This window comes from Hylobates moloch, unplaced genomic scaffold (assembly GCF_009828535.3).
Source record: "Hylobates moloch isolate HMO894 unplaced genomic scaffold, HMol_V3 SCAFFOLD_15, whole genome shotgun sequence".
Lineage (NCBI taxonomy): Eukaryota > Metazoa > Chordata > Mammalia > Primates > Hylobatidae > Hylobates > Hylobates moloch.
Genome location: NW_026652290.1, coordinates 37448243 through 37467094, shown reverse-complemented (window position 1 = coordinate 37467094; position 18852 = coordinate 37448243). Strand labels below are relative to the sequence as shown.

The 18852-nt window shown below is 42.2% G+C and overlaps 1 protein-coding gene across 3 annotated transcripts in view; it reads right to left on the bottom strand.

Annotated features, from left to right (window-relative positions):
* The window catches only part of TGFBRAP1 (transforming growth factor beta receptor associated protein 1), a 72912-nt gene that overhangs the window by 23365 nt on the left and 30695 nt on the right, over positions 1 to 18852 (bottom strand). For all 3 annotated transcript variants that reach the window (XM_032176971.2, XM_058428630.1, XM_058428631.1), the window contains 2 exons: positions 16910 to 17104; positions 14772 to 14926 (listed from right to left, as the gene is read on the bottom strand). In XM_032176971.2, coding sequence (XP_032032862.1) covers positions 14772 to 14926; positions 16910 to 17104 — 350 coding nt within the window. The remainder of the gene's footprint in view (positions 1 to 14771; positions 14927 to 16909; positions 17105 to 18852) is intronic.

Below are 18852 nucleotides of genomic sequence, written 5' to 3'. Positions count from 1 at the left end.
GCTTTTTGATGTGCTGGCTGGATTCGGTTTGCCAGTATTTTATTGAGGATTTTTGCATCAATGTTCATCAAGGATATTGTTCTGAAATTCTCTTTTTTGGTTATGTCTCTGCCAGGCTTTGGTATCAGGACGATGCTGGTTTCATAAAATGTGTTAGGGAGGATTCCCTCTTTTTCTATCGATTGGAATAGTTTCAGAAGGAATGGTACCAGTTCCTCCTTGTACCTCTGGTAGAATCTGGCTGTGAATCCATCAGGTCCTGGACTCTTTTTGGTTGGTAAGCTATTGATTATTGCCACAATTTCAGAACCTGTTATTGGTCTATTCAGAGATTCAACTTCTTCCTGGTTTAGTCTCAGGAGGGTGTATTTGTCAAGGAATTTATCCATTTCTTCTAGATTTTCTAGTTTATTTGCATAGAGGTGTTTGTAGTATTCTCTGATGGTAGATTGTCTTTCTGTGGGATCGGTGGTGATATCCCCTTTTTCATTTTTTATTGCATCTATTTGATTCTTCTCTCTTTTCTTCTTTATTAGTCTTGCTAGTGGTCTATCAATTTTGTTGATCTTTTCAAAAAACCAGCTCCTGGATTCATTAATTTTTTGAGGGGTTTTTTGTGTCTCTATTTCCTTCAGTTCTGCTCTGATTTTAGTTATTTCTAGCCTTCTGCTAGCTTTTAAGTGTGTTTGCTCTTGCTTTTCTAGTTCTTTTAATTGTGAAGTTAGGGTGTCAATTTTGGATCTTTCCTGCTTTCTCTTGTGGGCATTTAGTGCTATACATTTCCCTCTACACACTGCTTTGAATGTGTCCCAGAGATTCTGGTATGTTGTGTCTTTGTTCTCGTTGGTTTCAAAGAACATCTTTATTTCTGTCTTCATTTCATTATGTGCCCAATAGTCATTCAGGAGCAGGTTGTTCACTTTCCATATAGTTGAGCAGTTTTGAGTGAGTTTCTTAATCCTGAGTTCTAGTTTGATTGCACTGTGGTCTGAGAGACAGTTTGTTATAATTTCTGTTCTTTTACATTTGCTGAGGAGAGCTTTATATCCAACTATGTGGTCAATTTTGGAATAGGTGTGGTGTGGTGCTGAAAAAAATGTATATTCTGTTGATTTGGGGTGGAGAGTTCTGTAGATGTCTATTAGGTCCACTTTGTGCAGAGCTGAGTTCAATTCCTGGATATCCTTGTTAACTTTCTGTCTCGTTGATCTGTCTAATGTTGACAGTGGGGTGTTAAAATCTCCCATTATTATTGTGTGGGCGTTTAAGTCCCTTTGTAGGTCACTCAGGACTTGCTTTATGAATCTGGGTGCTCCTGTATTGGGTGCATATATATTTAGGATAGTTAGCTCTTCTTGTTGAATTGATCCCTTTACCATTATGTAATGGCCTTCTTTGTCTCTTTTGATCTTTGTTGGTTTAACGTCTATTTTATGAGAGACTAGGATTGCAACCCCTGCCTTTTTTTGTTTTCCATTTGATTGACAGATCTTCCTCCATCCCTTTATTTTGAGTCTATGTGTGTCTCTGCACGTGAGATGGGTTTCCTGAATACAGCACACTGATGGGTCCTGACTCCTTATCCAGTTTGCCAGTCTGTGTCTTTTAATTGGAGCATTCGGCCCATTTACATTTAAAGTTAATATTGTTATGTGTGAATCTGATCCTGTCACTATGATGTTAGTTGGTTATTTTGCTCGTTAGTTGATGCAGTTTCTTCCTAGCCTCGATGGTCTTTACAATTAGGCATGTTTTTGCAGGGGCCGGTACCGGTTGTTCCTGTCCATGTTTAGTGCTTCCTTCAGGAGCTCTTTTAGGGCAGGCCTGGTGGTGACAAAATCACTCAGTGTTTGCTTGTCCGTAAAGTATTTTATTTCTCCTTCACTTATGAAGCTTAGTTTGGCTGGATGTGAAATTCTGGGTTGAAAATTCTTTTCTTTAAGAATGTTGAATATCGGCCCCCACTCTCTTCTGGCTTGTAGAGTTTCTGCTGAGAGATCAGCTGTTAGTCTGATGGGCTTCCCTTTGTGGGTAACCTGACCTTTCTCTCTGGCTGCCCTTAACATTTTTTCCTTCATTTCAACTTTGGTGAATCTGACAATTATGTGTCTTGGAGTTGCTCTTCTCGAGGAGTATCTTTGTGGTGTTCTCTGTATTTCCTGAATCTGAACGTTGGCCTGCCTTGCTAGATTGGGGAAGTTCTCCTGGATAATATCTTGCAGAGTGTTTTCCAACTTGGTTCCATTCTCCCCGTCATTTTCAGGTACACCAATCAGATGTAGGTTTGGTCTTTTCACATAGTCCCAAATTTCTTGGAGCCTTTGTTCATTTCTTTTTATTCTTTTTTCTCTAAACTTCCCTTCTCGCTTCATTTCATTCATTTCATCTTCCATCAGTGATACCCTTTCTTCCTGTTGATCGCATCTGCTACCGAGACTTCTGCAATCTTCGCGTAGTTCTCGAAACTTGGCTTTCGGCTCCATCAGCTCCTTTAAGCCCTTCTCTCCATTGGTTATTCTAGTTACCCATTCGTCTAATTTTTTTTCAAAGTTTTTAACTTCTTTGCTATTGTTTTGAATTTCCTCCCATAGCTTGGAGTAGTTTGATCGTCTGAAGCCTTCTTCTCTCAACTCGTCAAAGTCATCCTCTGTCCAGCTTTGTTCCGTTGCTGGTGAGGAACTGCGTTCCTTTGGAGGAGGAGAGGTGCTCTGCTTTTTAGAGTTTCCAGTTTCTCTGCTCTGTTTTTTCCCCATCTTTGTGGTTTTATCTACTTTTGGTCTTTGATGATGGTGATGTACAGATGGGTTTTTGGTGTGGATGTCCTTTCTGTTTGTTAGTTTTCCTTCTACCAGACAGGACCCTCAGCTGCAGGTCTGTTGGAGTTTACTAGAGGTCCACGCCAGACCCTGTTTGGCTGGGTGTCAGCAGCGGTGGCTGCAGAACAGCGGATTTTCGTGAGACCACAAATTCAGCTGTCTGATAGTTCCTCTGGAAGTTTTGTCTCAGAGGAGTACCCGGCCAAATGAGGTGTCAGTCTGTCCCTACTAGGGGGGTGCCTCCCAGTTAGGCTGCTCAGGGGTGAGGGGCCCACTTTAGGAGGCAGTCTGTCCGTTCTCAGATCTCCAGCTGCGTGCTGGGAGAACCACTACTCTCTTCAAAGCTGTCAGTCAGACAGGGACATATAAGTCTGCAGAGGTTCCTGCTGAATTTTGGTCTGTCTGTGCCCTGCCCCCAGAGGTGGAGCCTACAGAGGCAGGCAGGCCTCCTTGAGCTGTGGTGGGCTCCACCTAGTTCGAGCTTCCTGGCTGCTTTGTTTACCTAAGCAAGCCTGGGCAATGGTGGGGGCCCCTCCCCCAGCCTCGCTGCCGCCTTGCAGTTTGATCTCAGACTGCTGTGTTAGCAATCAGCGAGACTCCGTGGGCATAGGATCCTCCCAGCCAGGTGCGGGACACAATCTCCTAGTGTGCCATTTTCCAGGCCCTTTGGAAAAGCGCAGTATTAGGGTGGGACTGACCCGATTTTCCAGGTGCCGTCTGTTACCCCTTTCTTTGACTAGGAAAGGGAACTCCCTGACCCCTTGAGCTTCCTGAGTGAGGCAATGCCCCGCCCTGCTTCGGCTCGTGCACAGTGCGCTTCACCGACTGTCCTGCACCCACTGTTTGGCACTCCCTAGTGAGATGAAACAGGTACCTCAAACAGAAATGCAGAAATCACCCGTCTTCTGTGTCACTCAGGCTGGGAGCTATAGACCGGAGCTGTTCCTATTCGGCCATCTTGGCTCCACCCCCCCAGATGTTATGTTTTTAGCCCCAACTTACTAAAGTAAGAATTGGTTGGACCATGATTTAAAGCCAGGCCTTTCTGATTCCAGAGGCCAGATCTTTCCACTCACTGATTCTTCCAGGTACACAGCAGGCAGTTGGTGTGTTACCCACTGAAGGTACAACGGAAGTGGAGCCTCAGTGCTGAAATGCTATCAACCCTGTTCTCTCAAATTACCTTTCAAAGGGCTTTCACTCAGCACCATAAGACAGGGTGGAAGAAAAAAAAAGCTTTCACTACACAGTAGTTTTAAAGGACTCTCAGAAACATAGCAACCATTCCTCACCTACTTCCAGTAGAAATCCCTTTAGAGATGTCAGAAAAAGCAGGCTGCTTAAACCTTTCAGTTTTCTCTTTACCATCAGTCTTCATTTTTCTTCCCTGAAACCAGCCATTTCTGACCTAAAGACAACCAATTATGCCACCCAACAATAAGCAAAAGGGAGTGAGGCAACGTTCTGTTGCCTGGGAATGCCAGTAACATTTCTGAAAGCAGAAATACTAGAGGCCAGCCACTTAGCAAAAGGGATGCAAAGGACCCATCAGCTGCAGTAGAAGAATTCTCAATCATACCCAGGCTTGTTGAGGAGAAATCAGCTGAACGGCAATTTATTCCTTATGGTGGTAGGATTCAAATGTCATCCACTCTTCCTCTATCCGCAGGGAAATGGAAATTCCTCCTGTGGACATTCTGAATCTCCAAGAATAAGGGGTTATTTTCTATAATCTAGTCTGGGAATGTTACATGCACACTTGGAAGGGCAATGCAAAGAGGTTCTTCATCCTGGACGTAAGCATCATGGATGCTGAAGCCCGGAATGATACAGAGAACACCGTCGGATTCCACCTAAAAATGCCTGATCAGAAACTTTACCAAGCATGGCCAATTCTTGGTTCTCTGACGGTGATGGTTTCATTTCCAAACTGTCTACTATGATCGATGCCTCCTCCTGCCCTCTGCTCAGATGATCCTGAGCTATAAAACCTGGAGCCAGGTAGGCTGTCAGGGAAAAGACGAAAAGGTTGAGTACATACGAAGGACAGAGAACAAGAAAGTCCATTTATCTCCAGAGCTAATTCATCAGTGGAAGCTCCAAGTTTCTTTTTTCCGTTACCAGCTCATCCTTCATTATAAGGCAGTGGTGCAAATTCCCAGGTGAAGAGAGTAAGTCAGCAAACTAGCCCTCTAAGGAGCCACTCTATGTCTACTCTGTACAGAGGCTGCAGGCCAAACACCTGGCTTTAGGCTAGGCTTAAGAGGCTGCATGGATTCTGGAAGCAAGTTGAAACTGAAGTCAAAATCCTTATTATCAGTATTATATTTCTGGACTGAGATTTCTAACATTTGTGATTGGGGAATTGTAAGAAGATTCTAATCTAAAGATTTCTAAACCTGTTTCCAAGGTTGCATTGTCCAAGTTAAATATCACACAAGCGCTTCTGGAGAGAACACTTATTCTAAGCACTTAATTCAAAGGGCAGCTTCTCTCATGGCTCCTTACTATGCACTGCCTAACAAAATATACAACCTTTCTAACGAATGGAATGTTACTCAGTCTTAAAAAGGAAGGGAATTCCAACACAGGCTGCAACACAGATGAACCTTAAGGACAATGTGCTCAGTGAAGTCAGCCAGTCACAAGACAAATACTGTATGATTACCCGGATGCGAGGTCCCTGGTGCAGTCAAATTTATAGAGAGAGAAAGCAGAATGGGGGCTGCCAAGGGCTGGTGGTGGTGTAGGGTGGGGAAGTGGGGAGTTAGTGTTCAGTAGTACAGCGTTTCTGCCTGAGAATATGAAAGGTCTGGAGATGGAGTGTGGTGACGGCTGCACAGCATGGTGAATACACTCAATGACACAGAACTACACACTTAAAAATAGTTAAAATGGTAAAATTTATGTATGTGTATTTTACCACATTTAAAAAAAAATAACTTCTCCAGGTAGATTTGTTTCCTTTATTGAATTTTGGTAGTAGCTGAAGGCTTCTTATGTCTGTGGTAATCTGTGGTGGAGGCCGAGGTGAAACGCTCTAAAATCAGAATATGTAGGTCTGAGTGCAGGCTCTGCCCGTCATTATCTGTGTGGCCCTGGGTGGGTTATTCTGTCCCTCCACGCTGCATCTTCATCTTTATACAGGGAACAGAACCGTGCAACCTCAGAGCTGGGGTGAGGATTAAGAGAGTGCAGTTGGGTGTGGCCGTCACAACAGTGCCTGGCATGCAGTAAGCATACAATAAATGTTGTCTCTCTCTTCAGGCTGAGCCTGTAATTAGCACTCCTAACTAATCCCAGGCTTTAACTTTTTCCATCACCTTCCAGGTCTGTCTGCTTGATTCTATCACATCTCTGTGAATAATGGAGGGAGGTGGATAAATCCTTTTTTAATGAAAGAAAGACTTGAAGAAAATCAGATTTTAAAAGGAAACTTCCTACAAGCAGCTGGAACAACCACACGATGGCAGCACCAACACCTTCATGTGACAAAAGCCAGTTCCTCAAACATGGCGCCTCAGGTGGCTACACCAACTCCTAGGCCAAATGTGATACAAAAACGCATCAAGTGGTGAGGCGTGGATAAGGAATATAATTGAGTCATTTACTGCAACTCAGAAAAATATTTTCTTTCAAGTCTGTAAAAGCTGGGTAGGTCAAATGTGGGCTCAGACTAGAATATTTTTCATAGCTATAGTAAGAATTTTTTGAGAAAGATGACAACCACAACCAAATGAGTCTGCAAATACCACAGCAGGACACACACCTTGTAAACCCTAGAGCTGAGGGGAGATGAACAGGCACACGGGGATGACACAGACCCCTGAGCCAGTGCTGAGGACAGCACGAGCAGGCTGCCTCTTCCCTTCCTGAGCTCTCAGCTCTCCAGGGCTCTCGGCTATGGCTGGTTCTCTAATTCAGGGACAGGATGGGGCTAAGGGGCAGTGGGTCACCCTGGCTAGATTATATGATCGACTGCAGACCTGGAGAAGGGAAACCGGCAAACACAGTTGTTGCCAGCCAGCTACCAAAGCGCAGAGGACAGTCTACTCCTGGAGTATGGCAGACCACTGAGATTCATGTTATAATGCCCCGTAACATGGAGAATGTAACAGGAATATATGAGACATAAGTATCATTCTTGTAAGTACAGCCAAATTCTAAACAAAAATTGGCATGAGTGTTACCATTTTAACTATACTCACACCAACCCCTTTTTTTAACTTATTAAAAAGCCATGTAAGTTATTGTCTAAACAGAAACATCTTTCCCAAAATATATTAGGTGGAACATGAGGACCATGGCATTCTCCTTGTTAAAAAGGCAATGTGTCCTGATTGAATAAATTTGTAAACAGGTGTGCATGTATATGTATCTATATATGTAAATGTTGTTACATAAAATATATAAACTGAAATGCACTTACTTGTGTAGACATAAAATACACAACTGTATCATGTATAAAATGATGCATATATCACTTTGTGAGGGTGCACAGAAAGATAATAAAAATATAATAATATATGATATATACCCTCTTGGGGAATCACAATAAGTGTTAGAATATTAGAGGTTCTGAAAAAATCTTCAATTAAGAAACCCAATTAACTTAACCTTCCAAAATAGAATCTTCTTCCCACCCTGCACCTGTCACTGTCCCTGCACAAGTGTTCGGTGAAACAAACTGGGAAGCCTTGACTCAGAAGGAAGTCTGCAATGGACACATGCAAAGCACAAAAGGTGGTCAATTCCAAACATGGGAATGGGGAAGGGAGGCAGCGAGGTGGTGGCAAGAAAAGAGGGAGAGCACACATAAGCAAAATTTACAAAAAAAAAAAAAAAAAAAAAAAAGGTCCAAACTCTCTTGGGAAGGATATACACAGGATATACACAAAGAATTGCAACACTGGTGACTTAGAAAAATGATGTGCTAAGGAAGAAACGGAGACTTGCCATTTGATTTTTCTTTTAACCACATGCATGTATTTTTTTCTTCTGTACTTTTCAAAATTCCAAATTCCTAAGTAATATATTCAATATGGCTCAAATTTTGAGGCACTGAAAAGGGATACAGTGAGCCAGGAATCAGTGCTATTAATTTCTTGGGTAGCCTTCCAGAGATATGTTATGTATTGACGAGCAAATACTTTTATGCCATTTTAATAGTGGTAGCATGTTATGCAGGCTCACTTGCACTTTGTGTAACTTATCCTACCTTAATGCTATGTGTTAAGCCCTAAAGGCCTTGACACTCTTCCTGGCTGCACAGCACTGTAGCACCCCTCTGGGCCATAATACATTTATTCATGCCCCAGTGGCAGCCTCTAGGTGTTGTGGTTGTTGCTTTTTAACAAACAACAATCGAGTGAAAAGTTTTCTACCTTTGTTATTTTGAATTTCAGTGATCAGATCTGTAAAATACACTTCTGAGTATAGAATTGTAAGTTTTAATGTTGACAGATATTCTTGAATTGCCCTCCCAAGAGGCTGTATCAATTTAAATTATTACAGGACACCTGAAAGCGCCCATTTCCCCACTTTCACCAACACGGTATTATCAAACTCTCCGATCTCTGATAATCTAATGAATGAAAAATATATTGGTGTATTCTTATTGTGCATACCTCTATATGAGAGACAAAGCATCTTTTCATACATTTATTCGGTAGGCAATTCTTTTGTTGTTGTTGTTGAGACAGTCTTGCTCTGTTGCCCAGGCTGGAGTGCAGTGGTGCAGTGGCACAATCTCGGCTCACTACAACCTCTGCCTCGCGGGTTCAAGTGATTCTTGTGCCACAGCCTCCTGCGTAGTTGGAATTACAGGTGCATGCCATCATGCTCGACTAATTTTTGTATTTTTAGTAGAGACGGGGTTTCACCATGCTGGTCAGGCTGGTCTGGAACTCATGACCTCAAGTGATCCTCCCACCTCAGCCTCCCAAAGTGCTGGGATTACAGGCATGAGTCACTGCACCTGGCCAGCAATTTCATTTTCTATAAAATGTGTTCATATTCATTTTTCTATTGGGCTATTCATATTTCTTTCATATAGCCCAAGGAATTCTTCAGATATTAGAGAAATTAGCCCTCTTTCTGTGCTGCAAACTATAAATATTTTTCCTAATTTGCTATTTCTCTTGAATTTGTTTATAGGTTTTGCCATGCATGATGTGTATATGAGAGAGAGGGAGTGTATGTGTGTGTGTGTGAATTTAATTTTTTCTTTATGGATTCTGGGTTTTCAAATAAATTATTTTAAAATGTTCCAAAACCAGCTGGGCATGGTGGCTCACATCTGTAGTCCTAGCACTTTGGGAGGCCATGATGGGCAGATCACCTGAGGTCAGGAGTTCGAGACCAGCCTGGCCAACATGGTGAAAACTCATCTCTACTGAAAATACAAAAAATTAGCCAGGTGTCATGGCACGTGCCTGTAATCCCAGCTACTCGGGAGGCTGAGGCAGGAGAATCCCTTGAACGTGGGAGGTGGAGGTTGCAGTGATTGCGAGATTGCGCCACTGCACTCCAGCCTGGGTGACAGAGCGAGACTCCATCTCAAATAAATAAATAAATAAATAAAATGTTCTAAAACCAAGGTACCTGGGAAGGTGGTGGCTGTTACGGACGGAATGCTTGTGTCTCCCTAAAATTCCTATGTTGAAACTATTACCCCGAGGGTATTAGGAGGTATAGTCTTGGGGAGGTAATTAAGATTACATGAGGTCATGTGAATGGAGCCCTCATGAATGGGATCTGAGTAGTGCCCTTATACGAATCCTGAGAGAGCTTGTTTCTGTCTCTGCCATGTGAAGACAGAGAAGACAGCCATCTATGAATCAGGAAGCTGGCCATCCCCAGCCTCCAAACCTGCAGACACCTGCATCTTGGCCTCCAGAACTGAGAAATAAATGTTCATTGTTGAGGTCACCCAGTTTATAGTATTCTGTTCTAGCAATCTGAGATGACTAAGAAAGTAGGGGTGTAGTTTTTTAATCTCTCAGTTTCCTCTGAAAAGAGAAAGAATGATTGGTCCATAACAGCACTATTCACCACAGCCTAAGGTGGTAGCAACTTACTCATCGACAGATGAATAAGTAAACAAAATGTGGTACGTACATACAATGGAATATTATTCGGCCTTAAAAAGGAAGAAGATTCTTCCATGCTGCAACATGGATGAACACTGAGGACATTATGCTAAGAGAAATAAGCCAGTCACAGAACGACAAATATTGTGTGACTTCACTTCTGTGAGGTTCCTAGAGTAGTCAAATTCATAGAGACAGAAGTAGAAGTGGGGATTGCCTGGGCCGGGTGCGGAGGGAATGGGTGGGCATACAGTGGGAAGTGGGAGGTGATTTTGCAGGCTCCAATTTGCCATGTGTGCCAACATGGAGAAATTTGACATAAAAGAAATCTGTATGCTTCGAGCCTCTAAGCAAAAAGATCAAGTCACTACAAGGGAAAGAAATCCAGACTGTCATCAGATTTTTACTGCAACTCTATCATGGTAGAACATATTCAAGTTCCTCACTGAAAGATGAATGGAGGATTTTGTATCCAGCCAAACTGTCCCTCAAGTATAAAGGCTGCAATGAACTGTCACTGTCATCAACAAGCACAAACTCAAGAGACAGTGTCCCCATATTCCCATCGTGAAACATCTACCAGAGGACTGCTTTAGAAAACCAAAATGACTGGAAAGACATCAACAGAAAATTCGATGGTGAGCATTCCACACATATTTGTCCACAGAACTAAGAAACCAAATAGCATGTGGAAGGCTTGATGCTCTGAAAAAGTACAGACAATATAACCATCAAAAAATAGGGAAGAATGAGAGAGTATACAAAAAAGACAAGATGCTTGCTGACTGCCTTCCGGGTATTAGCTGGGAATTGAGGGCTATTCTTCCAAAACAGATGCTGAGGAACACAGGGGAAGAGTGATGAAGATGTTGCTGGCTATTTCAAACACAGCTCCAAGTGGGGAAGCAACAGTCAATAGAAACCCTCCCAAAAAAGAGAATAACATAAAGGAATTTTATAAGATGAATAATATCAAGGTAACCATTAGAACAAAAAATACAACACAAACATTCACATCAAAAGGCAGAGAAGAAGGGAGGAAGAGAGAGAGACACAGAGGGACAGTGGGAAGAAGGAAGGGAAAGAAAGAACAAGGTGGGTAGAAAGGTGGGAGGGGGAGAGGGAGAGGGAGAGGGAGGAAGGGAGGGAGAGAGAGAGAGAGAAAGAGAGAGAGAGAGAAAGAGTATATGCAAATAAAACAGACCACACAGTAAAAGGGGGGAGGCAGTGAACAGAGTGAAGGAGAGAAACTGAGTTTAGACTTCTTTAAATATACTTTGTTTTACTGATTTGACTTTTGAGCTATGTAAATATTTTATAAAATTATAAAACAAATTAAATTTTAAAAAGCAATCCCAAAAAAATCAAAAGTCAAATGAAACAAATGAACCTAACTATATATGTAAGAGTTGGTGGCAGAACCACACAGAGGAGAACTATCCCACGTGACATTAAAACAGTAATTTGAGTGTACAGACTAGTGAGATTTTCCCTAAGGACTAAAAAAAAAAAGCAAAAACATTCACTGGATGAGTGTGGAAACACGAGCACTGACCAGATACCCAGCACACAAAGCAATCAGTGCTGATTTGGGGGAGTGACGACAATGGTACTGTGGTTACATTTCAAAGGGGGCATCTGTGCTTTTAGAGACATGTATTGAAATGTTTTTAGATGAAATGGAAAAAAAAGTCTATCGGAGCTCAAGCTTAAATATAAACACTATCCATATTATGTGATAGAAATCAGGTAATATTTTGTGTGTGATACAAATCTTTGTCTATAAAGCAAGATATCCCTTTACTGTCTCTTATTTTAAATACAGCATTCTAAACTGTAATATAATTTAAGGCTTGCTTTCTAAAGTTCTGAACAACCCTTTTGGATCTCCTGAAGAAACGATCCTTAATCCCAGCCCCACAGTCAAACTTCTTGACAAACCCCTTGCTAATTCAGAACTCAGAGAAGCGAAACCAGCCCTTGCTTTAAATGAAGGGAAAGGAGTGCAATGGTGAAGAAGTCTACTGAGCTCAAGTTTCTCATCCTCTCCCTTCCTGGTTTCTCTAAGCTTAGGGTCTAGCATGTGGTCACAAACACTCTAAGACTAAAAGAAGCAATGTAGTTAAACATATGAGCTGAATATATCCTTTAAAACATACACATTTATGAAAAGTCATTTCTAAACCTTTTTTTTTGAATCAATATTGTTTTATTGTTTAAGGTTTCTATTTCAAACAAAAACCCCGTGCTGCCAATCCATTATATCACAGCTCTGCTGGAAGGCCAGTTGGAAGCTCTGAATTACTCATTCATTCTTTCCTTGGTATTAAAAGGGAAGAACCTACCCAGGACCTAGGGGAGGGAGAAGCATGGAGCTGATGGGTGAAATGATAAATGGTATGGGCCATAAATCGCAGGTGCATGGGGTAAGTCCTTACCTCTGCCCAGAGGAAAGGGAAGGCTTAGTGAAAAGGAGATATTTAAGCGAGGTATCAAAACTATTTTTTCGAGTAGAGAAGTACACTCCAGTAATCGCAGGGTAAAGGGCCCTATGGGAAGCGCCAGCCTGACTTAGCCAGCCTGATGTCCGAGGTATGGCTGATCTGCACTGCCATGTCTTGTCTGTGAAATGAGGACAATGGTACTAGTCATTACCGAATTCTTTTGAGGGTTAAAACAACAAATGTTTTCAAATGCCTTGCAGGGTTCCTGATATATCATCCAGCTCACTGGTTGGTTGTTCTCTTTGTCTTCCACCCTTTGAGGCAGAAATGTAGAATGTAGGCATGTGCTTCATAGGAGGGAGTGAGTGTGTGTGTGTGTGTGTGTGTAAAAGACAAGAAGGCCACAGAAGACGGTGGCGTCAGCCATGCTTCAAGGCTGTGGATTTGACCTGGGCAACGAGATACCCACTAAAGTATTTTAAGCAAAGGACTCGGTCCGTAACAGAGAAAGATCATTTCCATATAGTTGCGGGGAAGATGGACTGCAATCACACACGGAGGCTGTTAAAAACGCGGGCAAAAGTGAGCATGGTCTGAATACCAGCAGTAACAATGGGAACTGAGAACAATGGGTGGACTCGAGATAATTCTGAGGGTGTATTTCCAGGGCTAGAGATAGGAGCTTGCAGTAATACAGGGAGAAGTGGGAAGCAGGTTAGAAAAGAAACAAACAAACGAACAAAAAAACCCTGAGATATCAGATTGGAGAACAAGATGACTAATATTATCTAATACTGACTGTGTAGCTCTACTCTGGCAAAAAGCATAGAGAAGAAAAGAGCAAAAATCAGATAAAGAGCATTGAAAGCCTCCATAAGAAAATGTTACACGCTTAAAATGTGCACATGGTGTGTGTGCAAGGAGGGAATACCCCACAGGGGCAGCTGGAAAACCTTGGAATGTGGCCCCCCTGGACTTCCACACATCCACTGAGGGCAGCTCGCAGGAGAGGAGAAGGGGCTGAGAGCATGCACGGCAGTGGCAGGCCTGGGACTGACGATCTGCCTCTGGTCTGCACCCGCCCCTCCAGGGCACCAGAAGCTCAGCAGCTTTCTTCTTTTTGCCTTTGCTGCCCCCTGCTGAATGCTAGTAGATCAGTCTTACTCAAAAGTTAGGAACAAAGATGAAAAGTTTATCAAACGTTTAAATGTAGAAAAGAGGTACTGCCCACCTTCACAGCCCACAACCATAAATCACACATCCTGTCTTCTTTCACTTTCAGAATCTACCCTTTGCTGCATAAAGCGCCTGAGGCCAAAGAACATTTCATTCCACAACAATTACACTGTCCTCTCTAAAATCTGACCAACATTAAGAACTTTTCATTATTAATTTAGATATTCGTCCAAAGCACACATACATATCAATATTATGTTTTGTTCCCCTCAAATATAGAGTAACCTGTACAACCTAACAACTCATCGAGTAATAGTTTTTAGGAGACACGGTTTATATCGATTGCATTTATTATACCAAATTATATTTAAAATGAGTGTTTCTCAAGTGCATTAAAAATGTTCTCCTGGCCAGGGTTGGTGGCTCACACCTGTAATCCCAGCACTTTGGGAGGCCAAGGCGGGCGGATCACGAGGTCAAGGGATCGAGACCATCCTGGCCAACATGGTGAAACCCCGTCTCTATTAACAATACAAAAATTTGCTGGGTGTGGTGGCGGGTGCCTGTATTCTCAGCTACTTGGGAGGCTGAGGGAGGCTGAGGCAGGAGAATCATTTTGACTCGGGAGGCGGAGGTTGCAGTGAGCCAAGATCGTGCCAATGCGCTCCAGCCTGTCAACAGAGTGAGACTCCGTCTCAAAAAAAAAAACAAAAAACAAAAAGTTCTCCTAAGGAAATCAACTAGATGGGGTTCCTACAATATCAATTTAGTTAGTAAAATGCTTATCAATATGGTTAATAAAGCTTTTCCTATAGATGATAGAAATCTAAACTTTAATTCAACCCTTTCCTGACAAATACAAATTCTAAATTTGGAGACAAATTAACCTGACCCCACTCTTTTGCCTTATAAGAACTATGTTCTTGATCTTTCTCTGAAGGTCCACGGAAGAGGAAAGTTGATTAGAAATACAAGCCCATTTCTAAAGTAGCAGAATTAAGTCAGAAGTTGGAAGCCTGACTTCTCCACTCTTGGCAGTGCCTTCTCAGTCACAAGCTGTTCAACTGCTCTAAAGCCTGTTTCCTTATCTATACAATGTGGATTTGTTGAGAAAATTAAACAACAGATATAAAAGCAGTGTGTACAGCCCGGTACACAAGAAGGGCTGATGCACGTTAGTTAAATCTGAATGTCCTCTAAGTGGTGACTTAGAGGCATATTTCTGTGACCAGTTAATTACAAACCTGAAATTTTTCCTTTGGAATGTTCCTCCGGGCTCCTTTTGCTAAAACCAAAGCCTCTTCTACTCTGCGGCTTGCTAGAAGATCCTGTATTTGTTTTTCCAAAGGTAATGGAACCAAGATGTAAACTCCTTTACTTGTGGCAACGATCACTCTTCCTGGGAAGAAATTCAGCATTGTTGGAAAGAGAAAAAACATACTGCCTGCAAAAAAACACACTGCTTTCCCCAAACTGGATCATTACCTGATTTTTCCAACAATTTTACCATAGTTTCCTCAAAGGAATTCCTACAAAAATTATAAATTATAATGCTTTTCTTTTTCCCACACTGTCAACTGTCAGAAAAGGGCAAAATCTTAGTATGACATTTCCAAAGAATAATACCTTGCTTTTTTTTTTTGCCTTTTTTTAAATTAAGAAATGCTGGTAAATGTAAAATCAGTGTAGTAAACGCATAATACATAGCCCAATGAAGATGCAGAGTTCAATCAGGGAACATTATCAATAAGAATATACAACATTTTTAAAACATTCTTTTCCCTCCAAGTTAGTTTATATAAAATTAAAATTTTAATGTGATATTTTGAAGCATGAGATAATATTTCATGCTCATCTGCGAACCAAAAATACCTCCAAAGTCTTGCCATTAATGTATTCATCTCCCCGCAATCCTGCAAGTTAACCTGGCCCACGGCCAACACTGCCACCCTCATTTTACCTGTGAGCCCCTCCACAGGTAGTCTGTGGAAGAGTCAGAACTGCAGTCCAAGACTAGCTCCTACTACTAAGCTTCCAAATTAAATCTGGCTCCCTTCTGCAGAAACTTTCAGCTAAGCACCACCTGTTTATAGGAAACAATCTAACTCTTTCTGTCTTCCGTATCACAACTAAGGCAGTTTTTCTCATTCTCAAATGACGTTCTGTCCCTGCTCTGCCTGGAGTCACTTTTCCCAGGAAGCCTCCCTGTGTTCTCACCCTGGGCCGGTTACATCATCCTTCTCTGTGTGTCTACCACACCCTGAGCCCGTCTCTACTACTCATCAGGCACCGCACCACAATACTGCTCTGTGTGCAACCCCAGCACATGCGCCACAGCCCCGCTGGAATTAACCCACTTAATGGCAGGAACTGTGAGTCTTATCATCTCCTATAAGCATCTATAAGACAGCACTTGGCACAGCAAGGGTAATGTTTGGTGAACGAAAATCCTTAAGTGGCAAATGTAATGCATAAATCGAGATTCGTTCCTGGTTGGGAAGAAAACATGATAAAAGCCATTCTTAGGTCAATTGGGGAAATCTGAATATTGGCAGGACATGAGATGGTATTGTAAATTAATGTGAATTTATTTCAGGTGTGAAAATGGCATCGTGGTTTTGTAGGAAAATGCCCTTATTCTTGGGAGATATGTGTGGAAGAATTTTGGGATTAAATATCATGATATCTTCCTCGTACTTTCAAATGGCTCAGCAAAATGTTAACAAGCGTTGAATCTAGGTGAAAGGTTTCTGATGGCTTACTTTGTCTCTCTTACCACTTTTCGGTCTGCTTCAAAGTGTTCAAAATAAAACTGAAGAAAAGTAGAGTAAATCCTTCAAGTGGCTCACCATACACACGAAATGAAGTCCCTCCTGCCTCCGCCACCCTGACTATCCTGGTCTGCTGCAGCCTCAGCTCACACTGCCCCTTTATACACACCATGCACTACAGTCACAGTGAACTGCTTGTGTGGCCTGAAGCCCATAGTACCCTCTCGAACAGATTCGCATACACCTTTCTCTCTACCAGAAGGTTCTTACACACAACATCTGCTTGGCTGACTCCTATGCATCCTTAAAGGTTTGGCTAAAACAGCACCTCCTTCAGGAAGCCCTCCCTGATATCTCTAGGAAATACTTTCTCCTCTGCTCTCACAATGGGCCTTATTCCATTGTGATCAAGCTTTTATACTGCCATAGCTATTTGTTTAAATGTCTGTCTCCCCACTAACTGTGCAGCCCCTGAAGCACAGAGACTGTATTGGAGTCATCTGTGTATCTTTTATGCTTAGCGCAAGGCCCAGTTCCTAAATGATATTTACTGAAGAAATATCATAAAAGAGTTAAGTAGATTTCACTAAGACTTCTATGTGAATGAGTACCTTCAAAGTCCTGTAGGATGTGGCCCTCCTTAAAGGGCAGGGTCTGCTTCTGTTGCTGATCCAACATGCTGTGGACTGTGATGAATTCGTCATCGAGCGCTATGACGTATGGAAAGGACACAGCCGCCCCAATCACGTTCTCCGACCAGTGCACAGGGGCGCGCTGGGATATCCCTGCGACTGTGGCAAACATGCCTAGAAGTAAGAAGAAAGAGTTAGGTGGGCTTCCAAATAAGCATGGTGTCATTTTCCTGTAGCTATGTCTGGATGCAGAACGACCCCTGCCCACCAGCAATTTTCCTGTACAGTCTTATATTTCAAGAAAGGAAAAACAATATAATATGCTGTATGTGTGAAGAGCCCTACAGGAATTTATTTTCGTGAAGAGAACTACCTTACCCAGAATGTATATCTGTTATTTACTTCCAATTAAAAATGAAGTTGTAATAATATTACCACAAACTTAGCAAAATAAAAAATAAAATAGGCTGGACGTGGTGGCTCACGCCTGTAATCCCAACATGTTGGGAGACCGAGGCGGGCAGATGGTGTTGAGCTCAGGAGTTCAAGACTAGCCTGGGCAACATGGTGAAACCTCACCCCTACAAAAAATATAAAAATTAGCCAGGTGTGGTGGTGCACATCTGTAGTCCCAGCTACTCGGGAGGCTAAAGGTGGAAAGATAACTTGAGCCCTGAAGGTCAAGGCTTCAGTAAGCCATGATCACGCCACTGTACTCCAGCCTGGGCGACAGAGCAAGAACCTATCTGAAAATAAATAAGTAAAATAAAATAAAAATGAGGTTAAAAATACATTTCCATGTAAGCCACGTGAAGATTCATAAAGTATGTGTCCTCATGTGAGGACAAAGTGACTTTCAAATAGGGCGTAATCCTGAGGATTCTGCTGAATTTCTGCTCAAGTAACATGCTCTAGACAGTACAGCTCTCATGGTCACATGGACACCAATAACATCGCTCAGCCTCACCCTGGAGGTCAAACGAGGTCACTGCATTTACCTGCTTAAGGCTGAATATCGCCCAACCAGAGCCAGCACAGAGGCCCGGATGAATGTTTTTAAAATAAAAAGAGCAAGGGCCTGGGGCAGTGGTGAGTGTCTATAATCCCAGCTACTTGGGAGGCTGGCACAGGAAGATTGCTTGAGCCTAGAAGTTCAAAACCAACCTGGGCAACATAGTGAGACCCCATCTCAAAATAAATAAATAAAGGGCAAAGGATGAGGAGTCAACAACAAAGGCATCCATGCAAAAAGCAAAGCAAAGCTTTCACTAGAATAAAAAAGCAAGCAGTAACTGGCAAAAGAGGAGTCCAGGACAAGTACTAGGAGAAGCCTCGAAGCCCCACCTAGGAACAGAGGGGACTGTGATCAACACCCACAAACTAATTCTATTCTTGCCAAATAGGTGATAAAGTCTATTGTTTCTGTACTGCTGCAGGAGCGTGACTGCTGTCAACAGGCACATGTAACAAATGTGTAAATGGCACACATTTTAAAACCATTATTTTCAATTGTGTACCCTCGACATTTCATCCACCCCCTTATCTAAGCTGGGAGAAGGAGAGGGAACCATGTGTGGTGAAGAGTAGCTGAATTATTTACCTTCTTCAAGAAGCACTGTCATAGGACAGGGTTTAAGACTTTAAACCTGTGGTTTACAGTCTGGTGGTGACTATGCTGAAGATAGAATCTGTATATAGGGACTGTGTGAGAGGCGTTACAAGTAATCTTTCAATTTGCTTATAATTGTGCCAGTTACAAGCAGAACAAAACTTAAGAAGGTTGGTTCATTTAGCGAGATGCCCATGTAGCTGAGACACAGTGCATCATAAAGATTATTGACTATTATTTCCCATCAATCCTAACACTACAACCAACAAAGGATAATGGAGTAAAATCTTTTTTTTTTTTTTTTTTTTTTTTT